The sequence below is a fragment of the Pseudophryne corroboree genome, chromosome 1, assembly GCF_028390025.1.
Source record: "Pseudophryne corroboree isolate aPseCor3 chromosome 1, aPseCor3.hap2, whole genome shotgun sequence".
NCBI lineage: Eukaryota > Metazoa > Chordata > Amphibia > Anura > Myobatrachidae > Pseudophryne > Pseudophryne corroboree.
In genome coordinates, this window is record NC_086444.1 from 1186112483 (window position 1) to 1186130313 (window position 17831).

Consider the following 17831-nt stretch of genomic DNA (forward strand, 5'->3'; position numbering starts at 1 on the left):
CCCCACCCTCTCACCACCCTCCCTCTCATGGCTAAATTGGTAATGACTTCAGTGTCTTCTTTTTGTTTAATGGTATGCACTATTGGATGACTGAGGTGGGTTATTCTGGAATGAGTACCTTTCTTGCTGGGATCATTCTGACATGATGGTTCCTGAAGAAGTTGTGTTCAGACTTTTCCCTGCAGACTCTGTTGCATTGATCCACTTTGTTTCTCTACTTGTTGACTAGTGATACTTTCCCCTAATGTACTTTGCACATGGATATTGGCACATGAATAGCATCATGGGTTGCGACAACTCCGGTAAGGCTTCTGTTCATGAATGACTATCTATTCCTCTGCCATACTTCCAACTTCTTATGACATTTCTTTACCATCACCGTGTAGGTGGTCTTGCTGATAGTTACTTGGAGGGCCTCTGCACTGTGAAAGGTGCAGATAATGGTTGCAATATGCTTCATATTTGCTGTATTGGACTGGAGACCCACCAAGACCGGTTATATTAACTGCCTCTGCACCCTTTTCTTCTTTGACTACATTAAATTCTACAGTCTCTCCATTTCTCAGACTTTAAAAAAAATTATTGGGTTGTTTGGTTGGATGGCTGTGTAGTGCACAAAGATATCCTTTTTGTTGTCATCTCGATTTATGAACCCATATCCTCGACTTACATGAAACCATACAACTATGCCCAAAACTTTCTCTGTACTGGCTGGTCTCACCTACAGGTGACATGCTGATAGCTTTTACTTGATTCTGCACTACTGAGTTGAAGCTCATACCTCCAAGTAGTTCTTTCTCCAAGAGTAGACCCGTTCTCTCCAGTCTTTCTGAGAGCTGGTCCTTGGTTTTGGGATTTCTGAGTAAATGTTCTTGTTGGTGGCAATCGCATTCAACATGACCACTCTTCTGGCAATGCCTACATATTGGCTGACTATGTTCTTCAGCCTTATTAGTAACACGTCTATAATTTCCTGTCACATCCCATTGGTTGTCATAATGGAGCCTCTTTCCATATCTTCAGTCTTTCTCTTCTCTGTCCTTCTTCTTTCAAGCACTTAATTTCTTTACACATATCTGTCATGACCTGAATAAGTTCTACAATTTGTTCCTTTAGAGCAATTAACAAATCTTCTGTAGCCATTGACTGAATGTGTTGAGTCGCTTTTTCCAAATATGCAGTGGTCTGCATTTGCCTATAACTAACTGCTTCCCAAAATCTTGTTTGCATTTTTATTAAAATTTTAGAATTTGCTAGATGGATCTTGCAGCCCTAACCTCTTAAAATGAGATTTCATCTGTTCTCCATAGATGCCCTCGACAAATCCACTAACTAGCATTTCATCCTCTTGAATTATTTCCCCTGGTTTGAAAGCCTTAAGATATTGCATAGCTTCCTTTAAACCAATAGCAAACTCTTGCAGAGTTCCATTAAGTTGCTGCTTTTTTGCAGAAAAATGCAGCATCAACTCCAATAATGTTCGAGAGGCAAAGATTTTCAACAATCTTTCCAATATGTCATTTGCAGTTCTCTTTTGACTCTGCGGCCAAGAAATTGCCTCACGCAGAGCAGTCTCCTTCAGTTGTCCTAATAATATTTCTAATTTTTGTTGTTCATTAAGTGAGTATAGCCTAAACAGAGACTGAAGTGTTTCCTTGAATTCTTTGAATTCATCTGTCTCTGTAGAATGTATATCTCCCGAATAAGTTGGGAGCCATGGTGCACCAAAATACTATGGCATTGTAATAAGTGAGAAAGTGAACACAATAGAGCCCTCCCTATCAGGTACTTCCCCTTGAGACATCTTAATTTAACCAATGGGTTATAACTTAACTTGGGATTCAGTAAGTATCCTGTTTGTTGGATGACAAATGTGACATCCACTATGGTAAGTATCACAGAAGTCTTACAGGAATATAACTATCAATGTTGGTTCACCAAACAATGTCATTCAAGGTAGATTACTCACAGACATTAACTTTAAAATTCCTTTGAAGGAATTAATTTAACTGGAACAATTTAGTGACGTTTTCCTACACTGTAAATAACTTTAAAAGATTAACACATTCAATAACTTTTAATTTTTAACTGGGTGCAGTTAAAAATGTAAAAGCACACTGTTGCAGTATGCTGTGAAATATAGAGGTGCTGATGTCTTAATAACATTATACTGGCCCTGTCTGCTATAAAAGTTTGGGTGTAGTTAAAAATGAAAAGCACACTATTCCTGTATGCTGTGAAATACAGGGGTGCTGATGTCTTAATTACATTACACTGGCCCTGTCTGCTATAAAAATTTGGGTGCAGTTCTTAAAAATTAAAAGGAACTGCTCCTGTATGCTGTGAAATATATGGGTGCTGATGTCTTAATAACATTACACTAGCCCCAGGGGCGGATTGGTATGGCGGGAGACCGGGCAAGGTCCCGGGCGGCCGGCACATTTGGGCCAGAACAAGGCCGCTCACAGTGCTCCTGGGGCCGCCGCCCGCCGCTACCGCGAACGCGCCTTCAGCGGCAGCAGCGGCTTGTGCGCATGCGCAAACGGGTGTTATGCCCTTCGTCAAAATGGCCGCGGGAGTGCTGCTGCGCATGCGCGCCCGCAGCAGCTCCTCCCAAGGGCCTTTGCGGAGCTCGTCGTGAGTGACGTCTCACGGCTCCGCCTCTGCCTCTAATCTCTCCTGTGCTGTTTAGCCGGGAAAACTGGATGGGCGGCGCGGCGGTGTCAGGCGGGTGCTTTACATTACAAAGTAAGCTATTATTAGCTACAGGCAGTAGCAGAGCAGTACACAGTGACAGCACTGAAATATAGTCAGCTCCTAGAGAGTGACCCTCATAGACTGTATGTGTACGCTGACTGCATTTAGTGATTGTGTGTAAATTAATCCTCCTCATTATAATTATGTATATGTAGTATGTGCCAGTGTGCCTTACAGCTGGGGTGGAGGGTGCTATGTCTATGTGTGTATATTGTATCGGATTTGCACATGTAGGGTACCCTGATGGGGTCATCCTGCTGCCAGGTGTAGCATGCAGCACTTGCTGGTACTGGTGAGAGAGATCTATGCCCCCTGTAGTTGTGCCCCCAGACACTGTGCCCCTTGTAGCTCTGCCCCCAGTCACTGTGCCCCTTGTAGTTATCCCCCAGTCGCTGTGCCCCTTGTAGTTGTGCCCCAAGTCGCTGTGCCCCCTGTAGTTGTGCCCCAAGTCACTGTGCCCCTTGTAGTTATCCCCCAGTCGCTGTGCCCCCTGTAGTTATCCCCCAGTCGCTGTGCCCCCTGTAGTTGTGCCCCAAGTCACTGTGCCCCTTGTAGCAGTACCCCTTGTGGCTGTGCCCCAAAGCCCAAACACATTAAAAAAAACAAAAACACACACACATACTTACCGCTCCTGCAGCGCTGTCCTCCATCTCCGTCCGCCGGCTCCTCTCTACTATGGGTGAGACGTCATGACTCATGATGTCTCTCCCACTGTAGCGCCGCTCAGACACCAGGGGTCAATTATGACCTCTAGTGTCAGTCAGCGGCGTTGGCTGCAGTGGGCGCCCACACAGCCCACGGCGCCTGCTACAGCCAGGAAGGGGGATCGCTAGTGATTGGACAGCGGATCCAGCACTGGATCCGCTGGTCCAATCACATCTGGGGGACTGACAGGGGCGTGCATTCATCGGGGCTGAATGCACACCCCTGTCATTGCGGCACCAGTAAAGGTGCCGCTTCCCCATACATCTTCAATGGGCTTTCACAGCCCATTGCTGCGCCCTGCCCGCCCCCCGCTGCCCGGACTGTAATGGTATCAGCGGGAGGCACCTCTCCCGCTGCCTCAACCCAAGGATGCAGCACAGTGACAGTGGACAATGGTTAAAATAATAGAAGATATTTATAACAGACGCTGTGTCATAAATATCTTCTTTTTATTATTTTAAACATTATGACAGGGGAGGCACTGCCTCCCCTGACTGCACGTCCCTGGTTTTGAGCTGCCCGCTAATTGCAGTAAACTCCAGCACTATAGGAAATTCATATTGCTTACATGACTACACAATTTTATATATATATATATATATATATATATATATATATTTCTCTGACGTCCTAGTGGATGCTGGGGACTCTGTAAGGACCATGGGGAATAGACGGGCTCCGCAGGAGACTGGGCACTCTTAAAGAAAGATTAGGTACTATATCTGGTGTGCACTGGCTCCTCCCTCTATGCCCCTCCTCCAGATCTCAGTTAGAATCTATGCCCGGCCAGAGCTGGAGGCACCTAGTGGGCTCTCCTGAGCCTGCTAGAAAAGAAAGTATTTGTTAGGTTTTTTATTTTCAGTGAGATCTGCTGGCAACAGACTCACTGCTACGAGGGACTGAGGGGAGAGAAGCCAACGTACCTGCTTGCAGCTAGGTTGCGCTTCTTAGGCTACTGGACACCATTAGCTCCAGAGGGATCGAACACAGGCACCTGTCCTCGGTCGTCCGTTCCCGGAGCCAGGCCGCCGTCCCCCTCGCAGAGCCAGAAGCATGGATAGAAGATCAAAATCGACGGCAAGAAGACCCTGTCTTCATTTTAAGGTAGCGCACAGCACCGCAGCTGTGCGCCATTGCTCCCACCACACACCACACACTCCGGTCACTGTAGGGTGCAGGGCGCTGGGGGGGGAGCGCCCTGGGCAGCAATTACATTACCTTTGGGCAAAAATATAACATATATACAGTCCTAGACTGTATATATGTAAAACCCCCGCCATTTTCAATATCTGAGAGCGGGACAGAAGCCCGCCGCTGAGTGGGCGGAGCTTCTTCCTCAGCACTAACCAGCGCCATTTTTTCTTCACAGCTCTGCTGGAAGAGGCTCCACAGGCTCTCCCCTGCAGTATACAAGGTACAACAAGGGAAAAAAGAGAGGGGGGGGGGGCACTTAAATTTAGGCGCATATTTACAGTATCAGCAGCTAAGGGGAAAAACACAGTTATCGTGTAAATCCCTGGGTTAATTAGTGCTGTGGTGTGTGCTGGCATACTCTCTCTCTCTCTGTCTCCCCAAAAGCCCTTGTGGGGTCCTGTCCTCAATTAGAGCATTCCCTGTGTGTTTGCGGTGTGTCGGTACGTCAGTCAACATGTTTGATGAGGAGGGATACGTGGAGGCGGAGCAAGTGCAGATGGATGTGGTGTCGCTGACAACGGTGTCGACACCGGACTGGATGGATATGTGGAAGGTGTTAAGTGAGAATGTTAACTCTTTGCATAAGACAGGGCTGGCCAAACCGGTCCTCGAGATCTACCAACGGTTCACATTTTCCAGACCACCTAGCTGGTGCACAGGTGTAGTCATTACTAATTAAGATGTGCTGCATTCATTCCTAACTGACAATTCTACAGATCTCCAGGAGGCCTGGAAAACATGAACTGTCGGTAGATCTCGAGGACCGGTTTGCCCTGGCATAAGAGGTTAGACAAAGCTGAATCCTTGGGACAGTCAGGGTCTCAAACGGTGCCTGATCCCACAGCTCAGGGACCTTCAGGCGCTCACAAGCGGCCGCTATCCCAGTTAGTCGATACAGATGCCGACACGGAGTCTGACTCCAGTGTCGACGAGGAGGAGGCGAGATTACAGCCTAAAATGGTTAAGGCCATACGTTACATGATAATTGCAATGAAGGATGTTTTGCACATTTCAGAGGAAACTAGAGATGTGCACCGGAAATTTTTCGGGTTTTGGTTTTGGGTTCGGTTCCGCGGCCGTGTTTTGGGTTCGAACGCGTTTTGGCAAAACCTCACCGAATTTTTTTTGTCGGATTCGGATGTGTTTTGGATTCGGGTGTTTTTTTCAAAAAACCCTAAAAAACAGCTTAAATCATAGAATTTGGGGGTCATTTTGATCCCAAAGTATTATTAACCTCAATAACCATAATTTCCACTCACACCTCACAATATTATTTTTAGTCATATAATTTGCACCAAGGTCGCTGGATGACTAAGCTCAGCGACCCAAGTGGCCGACACAAACACCTGGCCCATCTAGGAGTGGCACTGCAGTGTCACGCAGGATGGCCCTTCCAAAAAATACTCCCCAAACAGCACATGACGCAAAGAAGAAAAAAAAGAGGCGCAATGAGGTAGCTGTGTGAGTAAGCTAAGCGACCCTAGTGGCCAACACAAACACCTGGCCCATCTAGGAGTGGCACTGCAGTGTCACGCAGGATGGCCCTTCCAAAAAATACTCCCCAAACAGCGACAAACAGTGAGTATATTGATCTTTTCTTTTCAGGTATCCGTGGATTCTACATGGAGAAGAGGACCGATGTCGGCGTGTGAACATAGGTAAGTATGTGTGTGTCGACGTATGAATTAAAGTTTTACTGTCACGGTGTGTGTGTCCTGTTTTTATTTGGGTATTTTTTTTCCAGTAGTACTACAGGTACCAGCGGGCCCGTTTTTCTCCCGCATGCTGGTACTTGTTGTTCTCCAAGTACCAGCTTGCGGGGGAGGCTTGCTGGGACTTGTAGTACTACTGTAAAAAACAATATTCAGACATTTTACTCCAGGCTATCAGCCTCCCATCCGCAGCCCATTGGATGGGGGGGACAGCCTCGGGCTTCACCCCTGGCCCTTGGGTGGCTGGGGGGGGGGACCCCTTGATTGAAGGGGTCCCCACTTCCCCAGGGTACCCCGGCCAGGGGTGACTAGTTGGATATTTAATGCCACGGCCGCAGGGCACTGTATAAAAGTGACCCCCGGCTGTGGCATTATCTGTCCAGCTAGTGGAGCCCAATGCTGGTGTGAAAAATACGGGGGACCCCTACTCGTTTTGTCCCCCGTATTTTTTGCACCAGCACCAGGCGCAGAGCCCGGTGCTGGTTTTAAAAATACGGGGGATCCCCTGTCAATTTTTTCCCCGCATTTTTAGAACCAGGACCAGCTCGAAGAGCCCGAGGCTGGTTATGCTTTGGAGGGGGGACACCACGCCGTTTTTTCCCGTTTTTTAAAATCGCGGCAAAATCCGGCAAATCGCCCGTTTTTCGCCCGCGGGAATGTCGAAACCGTTTTTCATTGAGCCGGAATTCACCTGTCGAATTGTGTCGAATTAAAAAACGGCGATAATTTGCCGCGATTCGCCGTGAATTGCATATACCCCTAAGTATTTTCATTTTTCTAGCGAGAGGCTGAGTGCTTCCATCCTCATATGAAGCTGAACCACTAGCCATGAACATAGGCCAGGGCCTCAGCCGTTCCTTGCCACTCCGTGTGAACTACTAGTATGAAGAAGATAGAAAAAAAAAACCCACCACTGGTAGGTATACAATTATGGACGAGCACTGACGACACAGAGGTAGCTACAGCCGTGGACTACCGTACTGCGTCTGCTAGTATAGAGATGACAATGATATAAAAAAGATATATATATCACTACTGCAGGTATATATATAATATAATGAGGGACCTGCTGGACACTGTCAGCAGACTGCTGAACTACTAGTATGAAGAAGATCGAAAAAAAAAACCCACCACAGGTAGGTATACAATTATGGACGAGCACTGACGTGACGACACAGAGGTAGCCACAGCCGTGGACTACCGTACTGCGTCTGCTAATATAGAGATGATAGAGATGAACAAAAAAAATATAACACTACTGCAGGTAAATATTTATATAATATAATGAATGACGGAACTGGTTTTCCATATGGACAGGGCAGAGTTGCGGACCCGTCCACATTTTCTGCCAAAGGTGGTGTCATCTTTTCATCTGAACCAACCTATTGTGGTGCCTGCGGCTACTCGTGATTTGGAGGACTCCAAGTTACTGGACGTAGTCCGGGCTTTGAAGATTTATGTTTCCAGAACGGCTGCAGTCAGGAAGACTGAATCGCTGTTTATACTGTATGCACCCAACAAGTTGGGAGCACCTGCTTAAAAGCAGACAATTGCTCGCTGGATATGTAACACAATTCAGCAGGCTCATTCTGCGGCGGGATTGCTGCATCCTAAATCAGTAAAGGCCCATTCCACAAGGAAGGTGGGCTCTTCTTGGGCGGCTGCCCGAGGGGTCTCGGCACTGCAACTTTGCCGAGCAGCTACTTGGTCGGGGTCAAACACGTTTGCAAAATTCTACAAGTTTGATACCCTGGCTAAGGAGGACCTTGAGTTTGCCCATTCGGTGCTGCAGAGTCATCCCCACTCTCCCGCCCGTTTGGGAGCTTTGATATAATCCCCATGGTCCTTACGGAGTCCCCAGCATCCACTAGGACGTCAGAGAAAATAAGATTTTACTCACCGGTAAATCTATTTCTCGTAGTCCGTAGTGGATGCTGGGCGCCCGTCCCAAGTGCGGACTGTTTCTGCAATGCTTGTATATAGTTATTGCTAATTACAGGTTTTTTTGTTATGAGCCATCCGTTGTGTGAGGCTCCATTATATTCATACTGTTAACTGGGTAAGGTTATCACAAGTTGTACGGTGTGATTGGTGTGGCTGGTTTGAGTCTTACCCTGGGGTTCAAATCCTTTCCTTGTAATGTTAGCTCTTCCGGGCACAGTTTCCTTAACTGAGGTGTGGAGGAGGGGCATAGAGGGAGGAGCCAGTGCACACCAGATATAGTACCTAATCTTTCTTTAAGAGTGCCCAGTCTCCTGCGGAGCCCGTCTATTCCCCATGGTCCTTACGGAGTCCCCAGCATCCACTACAGACTACGAGAAATAGATTTACCGGTGAGTAAAATCTTATTTATTTATTTTTACATTTAATCTGTGACCTATACATTTAGATGTCTGTCTGTGATTGCTTAAAGTTTTAATGAATTTACAGATATGTTTTCATACTGCTTTTATACTTACTGGTTATTCAGCTACAGAATTGCCATGAAGGAAAGCTGGTATGAGACGGCATAGAGTAAATAACTGTTATCAAACCCTCTTCTTGGCTACAAAGTACTATCATAAATTGTTGTGCAGTCTGTGTCAGATATACATTGTAGTAATGACTGTATTAGGCTACATTTTGCTAGTGGGTCTCTGACCTCACCTGTTGTGCAGGAACTCTGTTTTTTCAGCCTGATGATCCTGACTGTGTGGGGTTGCTTCTATTTAGTCAGTCCATTGGCATACAAATATTTTCAGTCCAAAGGACACATTGCATTTTCATTTTGTCCATTGTTTGGGTGCATTGTTTAGGCCTCTGTTAAACTTTAAAGAATGTTAACAGCACACTTTTTTTTATAATATACATGCATTGACATATTCTAGTTAATATGGACCATGAATCATCCAATATCTTCAAAAACAGATAGTAGAACCTAACTTTATCTAAATCTGTCTCTGTTAAGGGCCCATGAAGCTCTGATGTAGAGAAACTTTATTTCAGACTGTAGTTTGAAAGCCTTTTTTAAGCAACCCCACTGATGTCTGTGTGCTGACATGTTACAGTAATATAGTACATCTTAATGGAAGTCTGACTCTGGGGGTTTATGATTTGTTTAGGGGTTGGGTTTCAGTACTGTTTCAGCTGTTGAGTTTTACGGCTTGTTAGCCGGGGTTTGCCTTGTATGTGTGATCTGGTATGAATCTCGCCACTATCTGTGTATTTCCTTCTCTCGAAGTATGTTGACTCCTCAGGCACAGTTTCTAGACTGAGTCTGGTAGGAGGGTCATAGAGGGAGGAGCCAGCCCACACTAAACTCATTAAAGTGCCAATTGCTTTTGGTGGACCCGTCTATACCCCATGGTACTAATATGGACCCCAGCATCCTCTACGGACTACGAGAAAAGGATTTACCGGTTGGTAACCAAAATCCTATTTTCTGCAAAGCAATATCAGATTTGCTGGAAGAATAAATGTTTTATGAAATGCTCTTTTTAAGTTGGTTTAAAGTCTAAATTCCCACGTACTGTAACACATGTACAAAAGTAAAATGTAGTCAACCTCAAATTAACATACTAAACTGTTTTTTGGAGTGCAGGAGGACGCTACTCCAACTTGTGTAGACTCCAAGTGAGTAGCTAAGCGATTACCGGCAGGCACAGAGCAAAGTCAGCAGGCCAGGAGTAGAACAAACAAATCTCTTGCTGGAGAACAAGGCCTATTATAATATTTCCTTCCTTCTCAGCCAGTAAAGGTATTTTCATATAAATAATTAATTGGCTATTAATTACTTGGGCTTGTTTTAGAATTCAGTGTTGCCTTTTTTCCTTTATACAGTTGCCAACTAAACTGACCGTGAAGTGTCAGCGATTCAGTGGCAATGGTGAGTCTGCTGAATATTTACTTTTTTTCAGAAAAAATTGCTGTGCACATGGTTCTGCACACAGTTTTGTACTGTACATGTAACACGAACATAGATGTCTCAAAACTACATCTCTTTAACATCTATGTTCATCCTGTCCGTAAGATATGTGAAGGCAGCCATATGCACAAACATAGCCAGATTAAGGAGGGATGCGGGGCATACTGTACCCTGGGACCCCCTTTGTTATATTTATATAATAGTTGTCTTTCAATTAGGTGGAGCTATAAAAAGTACCCAGCCATTATTAAACTATTAGTTTAAAACAATGTATCACAGGGAAGTGTGACCGGCATTCTCAGGACACTCCCAGCCCCCGTAGCCCTCTATCCAGCCCATTAGATATATCTCATGTTACAATTGTATGCCGTATGATATATTGCATGCAGTATATAGTGGCTTCATCAATCGCATGCGATATTCTTATGCAAAAATAGTGCAAAAGTACCAAATTGTATGGAATCACTCCGGGGAAGGTCCCGGGGGAGTTCAAAGGAAATGACATCAGACTTCAGCCTCAGACATATCGTTGTAGTGTATGGGGCCCTTTACAATGACAGCATTTTAGATGGCCTATTGTAGCTACCTTGACCTTTTGCCAAAATTAATCTGCTGTTTTATTTACACACACTTATAGGACAGTATACACCTTATAGTAAATTATTGTATATTGAATGTTCATTGTATAAAAAAAATATTTAAAACATTTCTTCAAAGGAATCAAAGAAAGTTAAAGGGGGTGCAGAAAAAGAACGAGAAAAAAAAAGAAGGAAGTTGCTAGAAGCTGCTAGTCAGTGTGTTAAGTTGGATCGTTTTACTGTAAAACAACCTAGCGCTACTCAGTCTGTTCCGTCAGTAGAAGTGGAATGTGTACAGCCAGGCGAGCTACAGCCGTCAACTGGCCCTGTTGCTGCTTCATTGCTTGAACATTCTGAATCTGAAACACCAAGTAGCTCCGCATCTCTGTTAGATATCTATGTGCATCCTGATAAACCTGGCCACTCAACAGTTCATAGTGATATTATGTTATCTGTAGGCTCTGCTGAGCCTGTAATGGGGAGCGGGGAGAAAGTTAAAAGTTCTGCCATGGCAGTAGAATGTGTAGGTAGTGTGGAAGATGTTGAGGCTGTCTGTAATCTTTTTGCAAGACCACGGGTAGGTGAGAGGCCATTCTTTTTTGAAAAACATCCTATTCAACCATTTGACAGCTCTGATTTGCCATTTGCAGCTAAAAAAGTGTTTAAAAGAAAAGATGGCTCACAACGTTTTTGGGTTACCTATGACAAAACTTCAAATGCTCTGTATTGTTCTGTATGTTTAGCATATAGCAAAGATACAGAAAGCAATGCGTTCATTCTAGGTATGAAGTCTTGGACACATGTTTATCAAAGAATTGATGAACATGAAAACTCTAAGCATCACAATAAATGTGCTGAGGCCCATATGTATACTGTAATGCACAAAGATGTTGGAGAGCTGGTATTCTCTGTACAGAAAAAGAAACATAGAGAAGAGGTCATAGGTAACAGACAAGTTGTGGAACGAGTGATTGATGTCATTAAGCTTATAGGTAAACGAGGTTTGAGCTACCGTGGTAAGACTGCAGAAGCCGCGTATACCTTAGATGATCCTGTTTTAGATCATGGTAACTTTCTAGAGCTAATTATTCTGCTTAGCAAGTGTGACCCACTGCTGAAAACCCATCTAGATAAGGTTATTAAAAGCAGTCAAAAGGCACGTGCTGCAGGCAGCAAAGGCAGAGGAAATCTTGTGACATTTCTATCAAAGACCACAGTGAACCAGATCATAGTTACTGTTTCAACTTTAATCAAACAGTTTATCTCTAATGAAGTTCAAGAAGCTGGAATGTATTCTGTACAGTTAGACACTACCCAGGACATTTCTGTGAAGGACCAGTGCTCTGTGATTATTCGTTACGTCACTGATCAAGTACATGAGCGACTTCTGTCTTTAGTCAGCTGCACAGATTCTTCTGGGAAGGGATTTTTGGAATTGTTTAAAAAAGTCCTTGGAGAAAATGGATTAGATATTACGAAGTGTGTGGCAAATGCGACAGATGGTGCAGCAAATATGCAGGGCACATACAAGGGGTTTTCAGCTTGGCTAGGCAAAGAGTCACCAAATCAAGTTCACATTTGGTGTTACAGTCATGTTTTAAACCTAGTTATTGGTGATGCAACTCGTTCCCCCTTAGCTGCTGCATCATTCTTCTCCTTGCTTAATGCAGTTGGTGCCTTTTTTAGGGAATCCTATCTCCGTATGGACATACTAGAAAGCTTCATGACTGATAAAAGTGGAAACCAAATGCGATTACAGACCATAGGCCAGACACGATGGTGGGCTAAAGATGCAGCTTTATCCAAAATTTTTGGTTCCTATAAAAACATAGAAAAAGCACTGTTTGTGGATGTCATACTAGCTTTGACCAATGTTGAGGAGTCAGAGAAATTTTCACCTGAGCTACGTGCCAAAGCCAAAGCACAAAAAGAAGCCCTATTAAAACATGAAACCATCATGACTGCATTTATGTATTTACGAATATTTCAAATTACAACACCCTTATCTAAGTATTTGCAAACAAGTGGCCTTGATTTGTTGAAGGCTCAACAAATGGTTACCTTTTCTCTAGAGCAACTGGTAGTGATTCAGCGAGACCTTGCTAATATCAAACTTGTTGTTGACAACTTTATCACACACGTAAAAGAAGAACTAGTTAGACGATTACCTGAAAACATAATAGAAGTCCAGGAGGATTTCCCTGAGAAGAGAATCCGAAAGAAAAAAATGATGCCTGGAGAACAGATTCCAGATGATGTCATTACTGATCCTCTGAAGGATTTTGAGGTTTGCATTTACAACAGGGTCTTAGATGCAGCAATTGAAAGCCTGAAAAGCAGGTTTGCGAAGAATAGTGCAATTTACAGAGATCTAGCTTGTTTATCTCCTACACAGTTTGATGAGGTGAAAGTGCATTTGCCAGCCGATGCCTTGGAGAAACTGGGAGATATTCTGACACAATATGATGAGGAAGCAACCAAAGCCAATCTGCAGTTAGAATTAGTTAGTTTAGCTAAAAACTGGGATCAGTTAAAACTTACGCTACCAGAAGAGTATTGTCTTACCAGGCTTGATGAGGAGGTAGATGAAATTGAAGAACTGTCATCCACACATAGATCTGAAGTGACTTCTGATCAGCAACAGGTAAATTGCAGGAGATGCCTAAACTGTGCTATATGTGTATATGACACTCTGAAACGCTACAGTTTATATTCACTGGCCTACAAGAATATAGGCCTAGCTTATAAGTACTTGCTAACACTCTCGGCAACACAGGTAGCTTGTGAGAGATCTTTTTCAACATTAAAAGTAGTTAAAAACAGGCTACGGTCCACTCTTGGAGCAACAAATTTGGAAGCTTTTATGCTTATGGCTGTTGAGAGAGATGTTTTGATGAACAATGTGGACAGTGAAACTGTCATTGACAAATTGGCTTCCCAGAGTTCATTATTACGAAAAGAATTGTTTTTGGATTGAGCTAATGGAGACCAGGAGGTATATATTTTTGTTGGCTGTTCTTCATTGGTTTCTAAATCTGCTGCTTAGTAAATACAGGGTTACAATTCTGAAACATTGCTGGTTAGCCGATGTTCAATTGTATTCTAATGCCGGGATACGCCACATTTTTCAGTCATTTTGGGTTTCATTAAATCTATGGCATGCAATCACACAAATAAATTGCCTAAAGCCAAAAGCGACGCATAGTAAATATACCCCTAGGTAAGACTTGTTTCTTTAATTTGCTACTAAAAGGATGAAAATGGGTTGGGTTTTCATTTTTCTGCACTTTTTTTTATTAAAAATATTGCTGTTTTGAGGTTTAAAACAGTAATTTTTTGTTGATTTTAGTTACTATGCACAGTGTTTACATTTTTCAGCACTTTATTGGTATTTTAATATTGCTGTTTTGAAGTTTGAAATGTTTGTTTTTTATTACTATGCACAGCGCGTTTTCAGTAATTACCAACTGTTATTTATATATTGTTATGTGTTATGTTTAACCTACATGCAAATAAATTATTTTATCTGATATCCATGTCTGGGCAATAATTATAAGAAATATAGTGTTGATGTAGATCAGAATAGCTATTGATAAAGATTATTGTGTACAGTTTGTACCACTGATGCACCCTACATGGGGGAACACATGTATACCATCAGATTCCAGGAAAACAAACAATGGAAGTTTCACTTTTGACAAAGCTTTTGCTTCTGAGAAGAGATCATCCTGCCTTGTCACCAGGCCCCGCCCCTCAACAGACTCCGCCCCTCAGCAGACTCCACCCGCATTAGGGCTGCTTTGAGAAATTTCCCGGGCTGGTTTTCCAACCCAATCCGCCCCTGACTAGCCCTGTATGTTGCATATATTCAGGGTTGCAGCTGCTGTTAAAATAACATTACACTGGTCCTGTATGCTGTAAGAATACTGGGGCACTGTGAAAATAAAGGGGCACTGTTCTGTATGCTGTAATAATAAAGGGGTGCTGTCCTGTGAAATGAAGATCAACAATTTGGAGGAAAAAATAGTAGAAGATCAGAAAAAAAATTATCTGATGAGAAATAAAAACTTAGGAATATGTCATTCATTACACAAACTTGCAAAAAAAGGCTAAGGCATTGGCCTATATTCATAATGGGTGGCTCAGCTTCTCATGCTTAGCTTAGCCATTCAGCAACCTCGTGTTCCTCTTCTTTTTTTCTTTGCACCATGTGCTGTTTGGGGCATATTTTTTAAATCTGCCATTCTGGCTGACACTGGTGTGCCACTTAGGTGGGCCAAATGTTTGTGCCGCACACTTGTGTCGCTTAGCTTAGCCATCAACCTACCTCATTGCACGTCTTTTTTTCATTGCATCATGTGCTGTTTGGGGCTTTTTTTAAAATTCTGTCTGACACTGCAATGCCACTCCTAGATGGGCCAAGTGTTTGTGCCACACACTTGTGTCTCTTAGTAAAGTCATCCAGCTACCTAATTGCAGCTCTTTTTCTTGCATGATGTGTTTGGGTCCTAGTTTTTAAAAGTACCATTGTGTCTGCAACTGCAGTGCCACTTCTAGATGGGCCAGGTGTTTGTGCCACATACTTGTGTCACTTAGCAAAGTCATCTAGCTACCTCAGTACAACCTTTTGGCCTAAAAATAATATTGTGAGGTGTGAGGTGTTCAGAATAGACTGTAAATTAGTGGAAATTTATGTTTTTGATGTTAATAATACCATAGTGTCAAAATTACCCCAAAATTCTGTGATTTTAGCAGTTTTTATGTTTTTTTAAAAAATCATCTGGATCCAAAACCAAAACCCAAAAGGGTGATTTTGGCACAACTAAACCAGATCTAAAACATGAGCAGGGATCCAGATCCAAACACAAAACACAAAAAGTGCTCACTGCACATCTCTAGTAATAAGCATAAAATTAATTCTAAAATAGAGAAAGGGAACCAGTTGAGGGAATAGTTGTAGAGTAACATTAGCAGTGGCATTTGTGAATAAAACAATAAGAAAAGTTAATGAGGGGTAGAACATGATGAAAAAGGTAGCATCAAAGGAGTGGGAGGGTCTCTATCTGGTGATCCAGAGAAGGAACAAATATGTGTAAATGAAGAACTGAAAGCTTTTGAAAGGGAGGAGTCACGGTGATACTGAGATGGGAAACATTAGAATCCAAAGTGATGATTGTACTGTCAACAATGTAGGGACAAGTTTGGAGAGTATGAGAGTATGTAATAGTGACTTACTGTAGGTAAGTCTTGGAAATATTAAGCAAGAAAAAGTATTGTGCTATCCAATTGTAAATGGCACAGTTAGAAATGCAAGATAAAAGGTCAGAGATGGATAGGTAGAGTTATGTGAAATCATTATAATGTACTGGAATTCTAGACATTGAATAGATAACTTAAGGGGTCATTCCGACCCGTTTGCACATTGCAATCTTTCACAGCCATGCAAATGGGTCAGAACTGCACATGCGTGTGGGCGGCAATGCATGCAACAACAACATGGATGAAGAAAGCGTTTGCAGTGGTATGTCCAGGCGAACGCAGGCAAGTCCAGCCATCTCCAGGGAGGGATCCTGATGACAGCTCCAGTCAAGATCATTGCTGCAGGTGAGTAAGTCCTGAACTGTGCAGAAACTGCACAAACTTTTGTTTGTGCAGCTCTCTATACAGCGGTTCGCAGTCCTGCATACCGAATCCCCACTCCCCTGTATGCAGGGACTACCTGATCGCAGCAGTGATAAAAGTAGCCTGCTAGCAATAAGGTCGGAATCATCCCCTTAGTGAGGAGGTGAAAATGGAAAAGTTTAGAGGCCTAGAACAGAGCCTAGATATTTCCTGATTAGAAGTGGGAGACCAGAGAAATAGATGGTGGTGTATGGTGAGATGCAGATAGGATGTTGACAAGCCTCCACAAGAATTAAGAGGCAATGATAAATAAAGGTGGGACTATCGATACATAGACTAGTAGAGTTAAGATCGGGTTATTTTGTGAAAGGAGGTCATGAGACAAAGGGGGTAAGAAAAATGGCAGTTGAGAGAAAACAGTTAAAGATGGTGGGAAAGTTGAGTCAAAAACTAGTGGAGAGAGAGTGTGTAACAGGTGGTTATAGATGGGGAAAAGGAACAAAGTTGATGTTGAAAAGAAGAGATAAGATAACGTTGATTTCCCAGTGGTGGATGATGATGTAGGGAGATAATAAGGTGAGAAGAGAGTTAGGGGGAAAAAAATCTTGGAGGGAGAAATTTTCTATCTGATTCTATTTTGCTTGCTTAGATGGAGATGAATTCAGAGGATGAGAAGGAAGGAGACAGAGGAGGGAGAAGGTAGTTTAAAATGGTGAAGAGTCACTGGAGTTAGGAAGATTAGCAACAGTTAAGATTTTTGAAGAATTAGTATTTGTTAGGTGAGAAGGCAAAGCTACAAATGGAAAGATTAAATTTAAGTGTAGTGAAGAAAATCAGCATTAAAGCAAGACTTCCTCCAAAGGTGTTTAGCGGTACAATAAACTGATTGGAGGACAATTTAGAATTCCAGAGTTAGGGGCAGGCTAAAGTGTCAAAGGTGGCAAAATGCATGGCAGGTGTGAGAGGGTATTGTATAGGGTAACAGCCTTGTTGAGTCATGCCATGGCAATGGTAGAAGATAATATAATAAAATTCTAATTTTGCTATAGAACTGTAGATAATAATCATACTAGTATGGCCCTCTCTGGGCTCTGTGACTGTTCCCATTTCTAAAGTCCTATTGAGTAAGCAAGCACAATATATAAATAAATGTTATCAATTGTATACAATTTCGATAGAGAATAGAAATGTTAGTTACAGATACAATGCTGATGGTGGCAGCTAAGTGATGGTAAGAAGTAGCACATGAGGAATACTGTATGCTTGCCTGACGATTTTAGGTGTGGGCTAGAAGGACACCCAGGGTGCTGTGGCCTGAGGGTGTGGCCACAGTCACCCCACCAGCACCATCTGATTTGC

The 17831-nt window shown here is 43.1% G+C and overlaps 1 protein-coding gene across 1 annotated transcript in view; it reads right to left on the reverse strand.

The window, feature by feature from the left end:
• The window catches only part of LOC135051170 (vomeronasal type-2 receptor 26-like), a 161870-nt gene that overhangs the window by 46384 nt on the left and 97655 nt on the right, over positions 1-17831 (reverse strand). The window contains exons 5-6 of the mRNA XM_063957297.1: positions 1278-1732; positions 347-422 (exon numbers count right to left, since the gene is read on the reverse strand). Of these exons, the coding sequence (XP_063813367.1) occupies positions 347-422; positions 1278-1732 (531 nt within the window). The remainder of the gene's footprint in view (positions 1-346; positions 423-1277; positions 1733-17831) is intronic.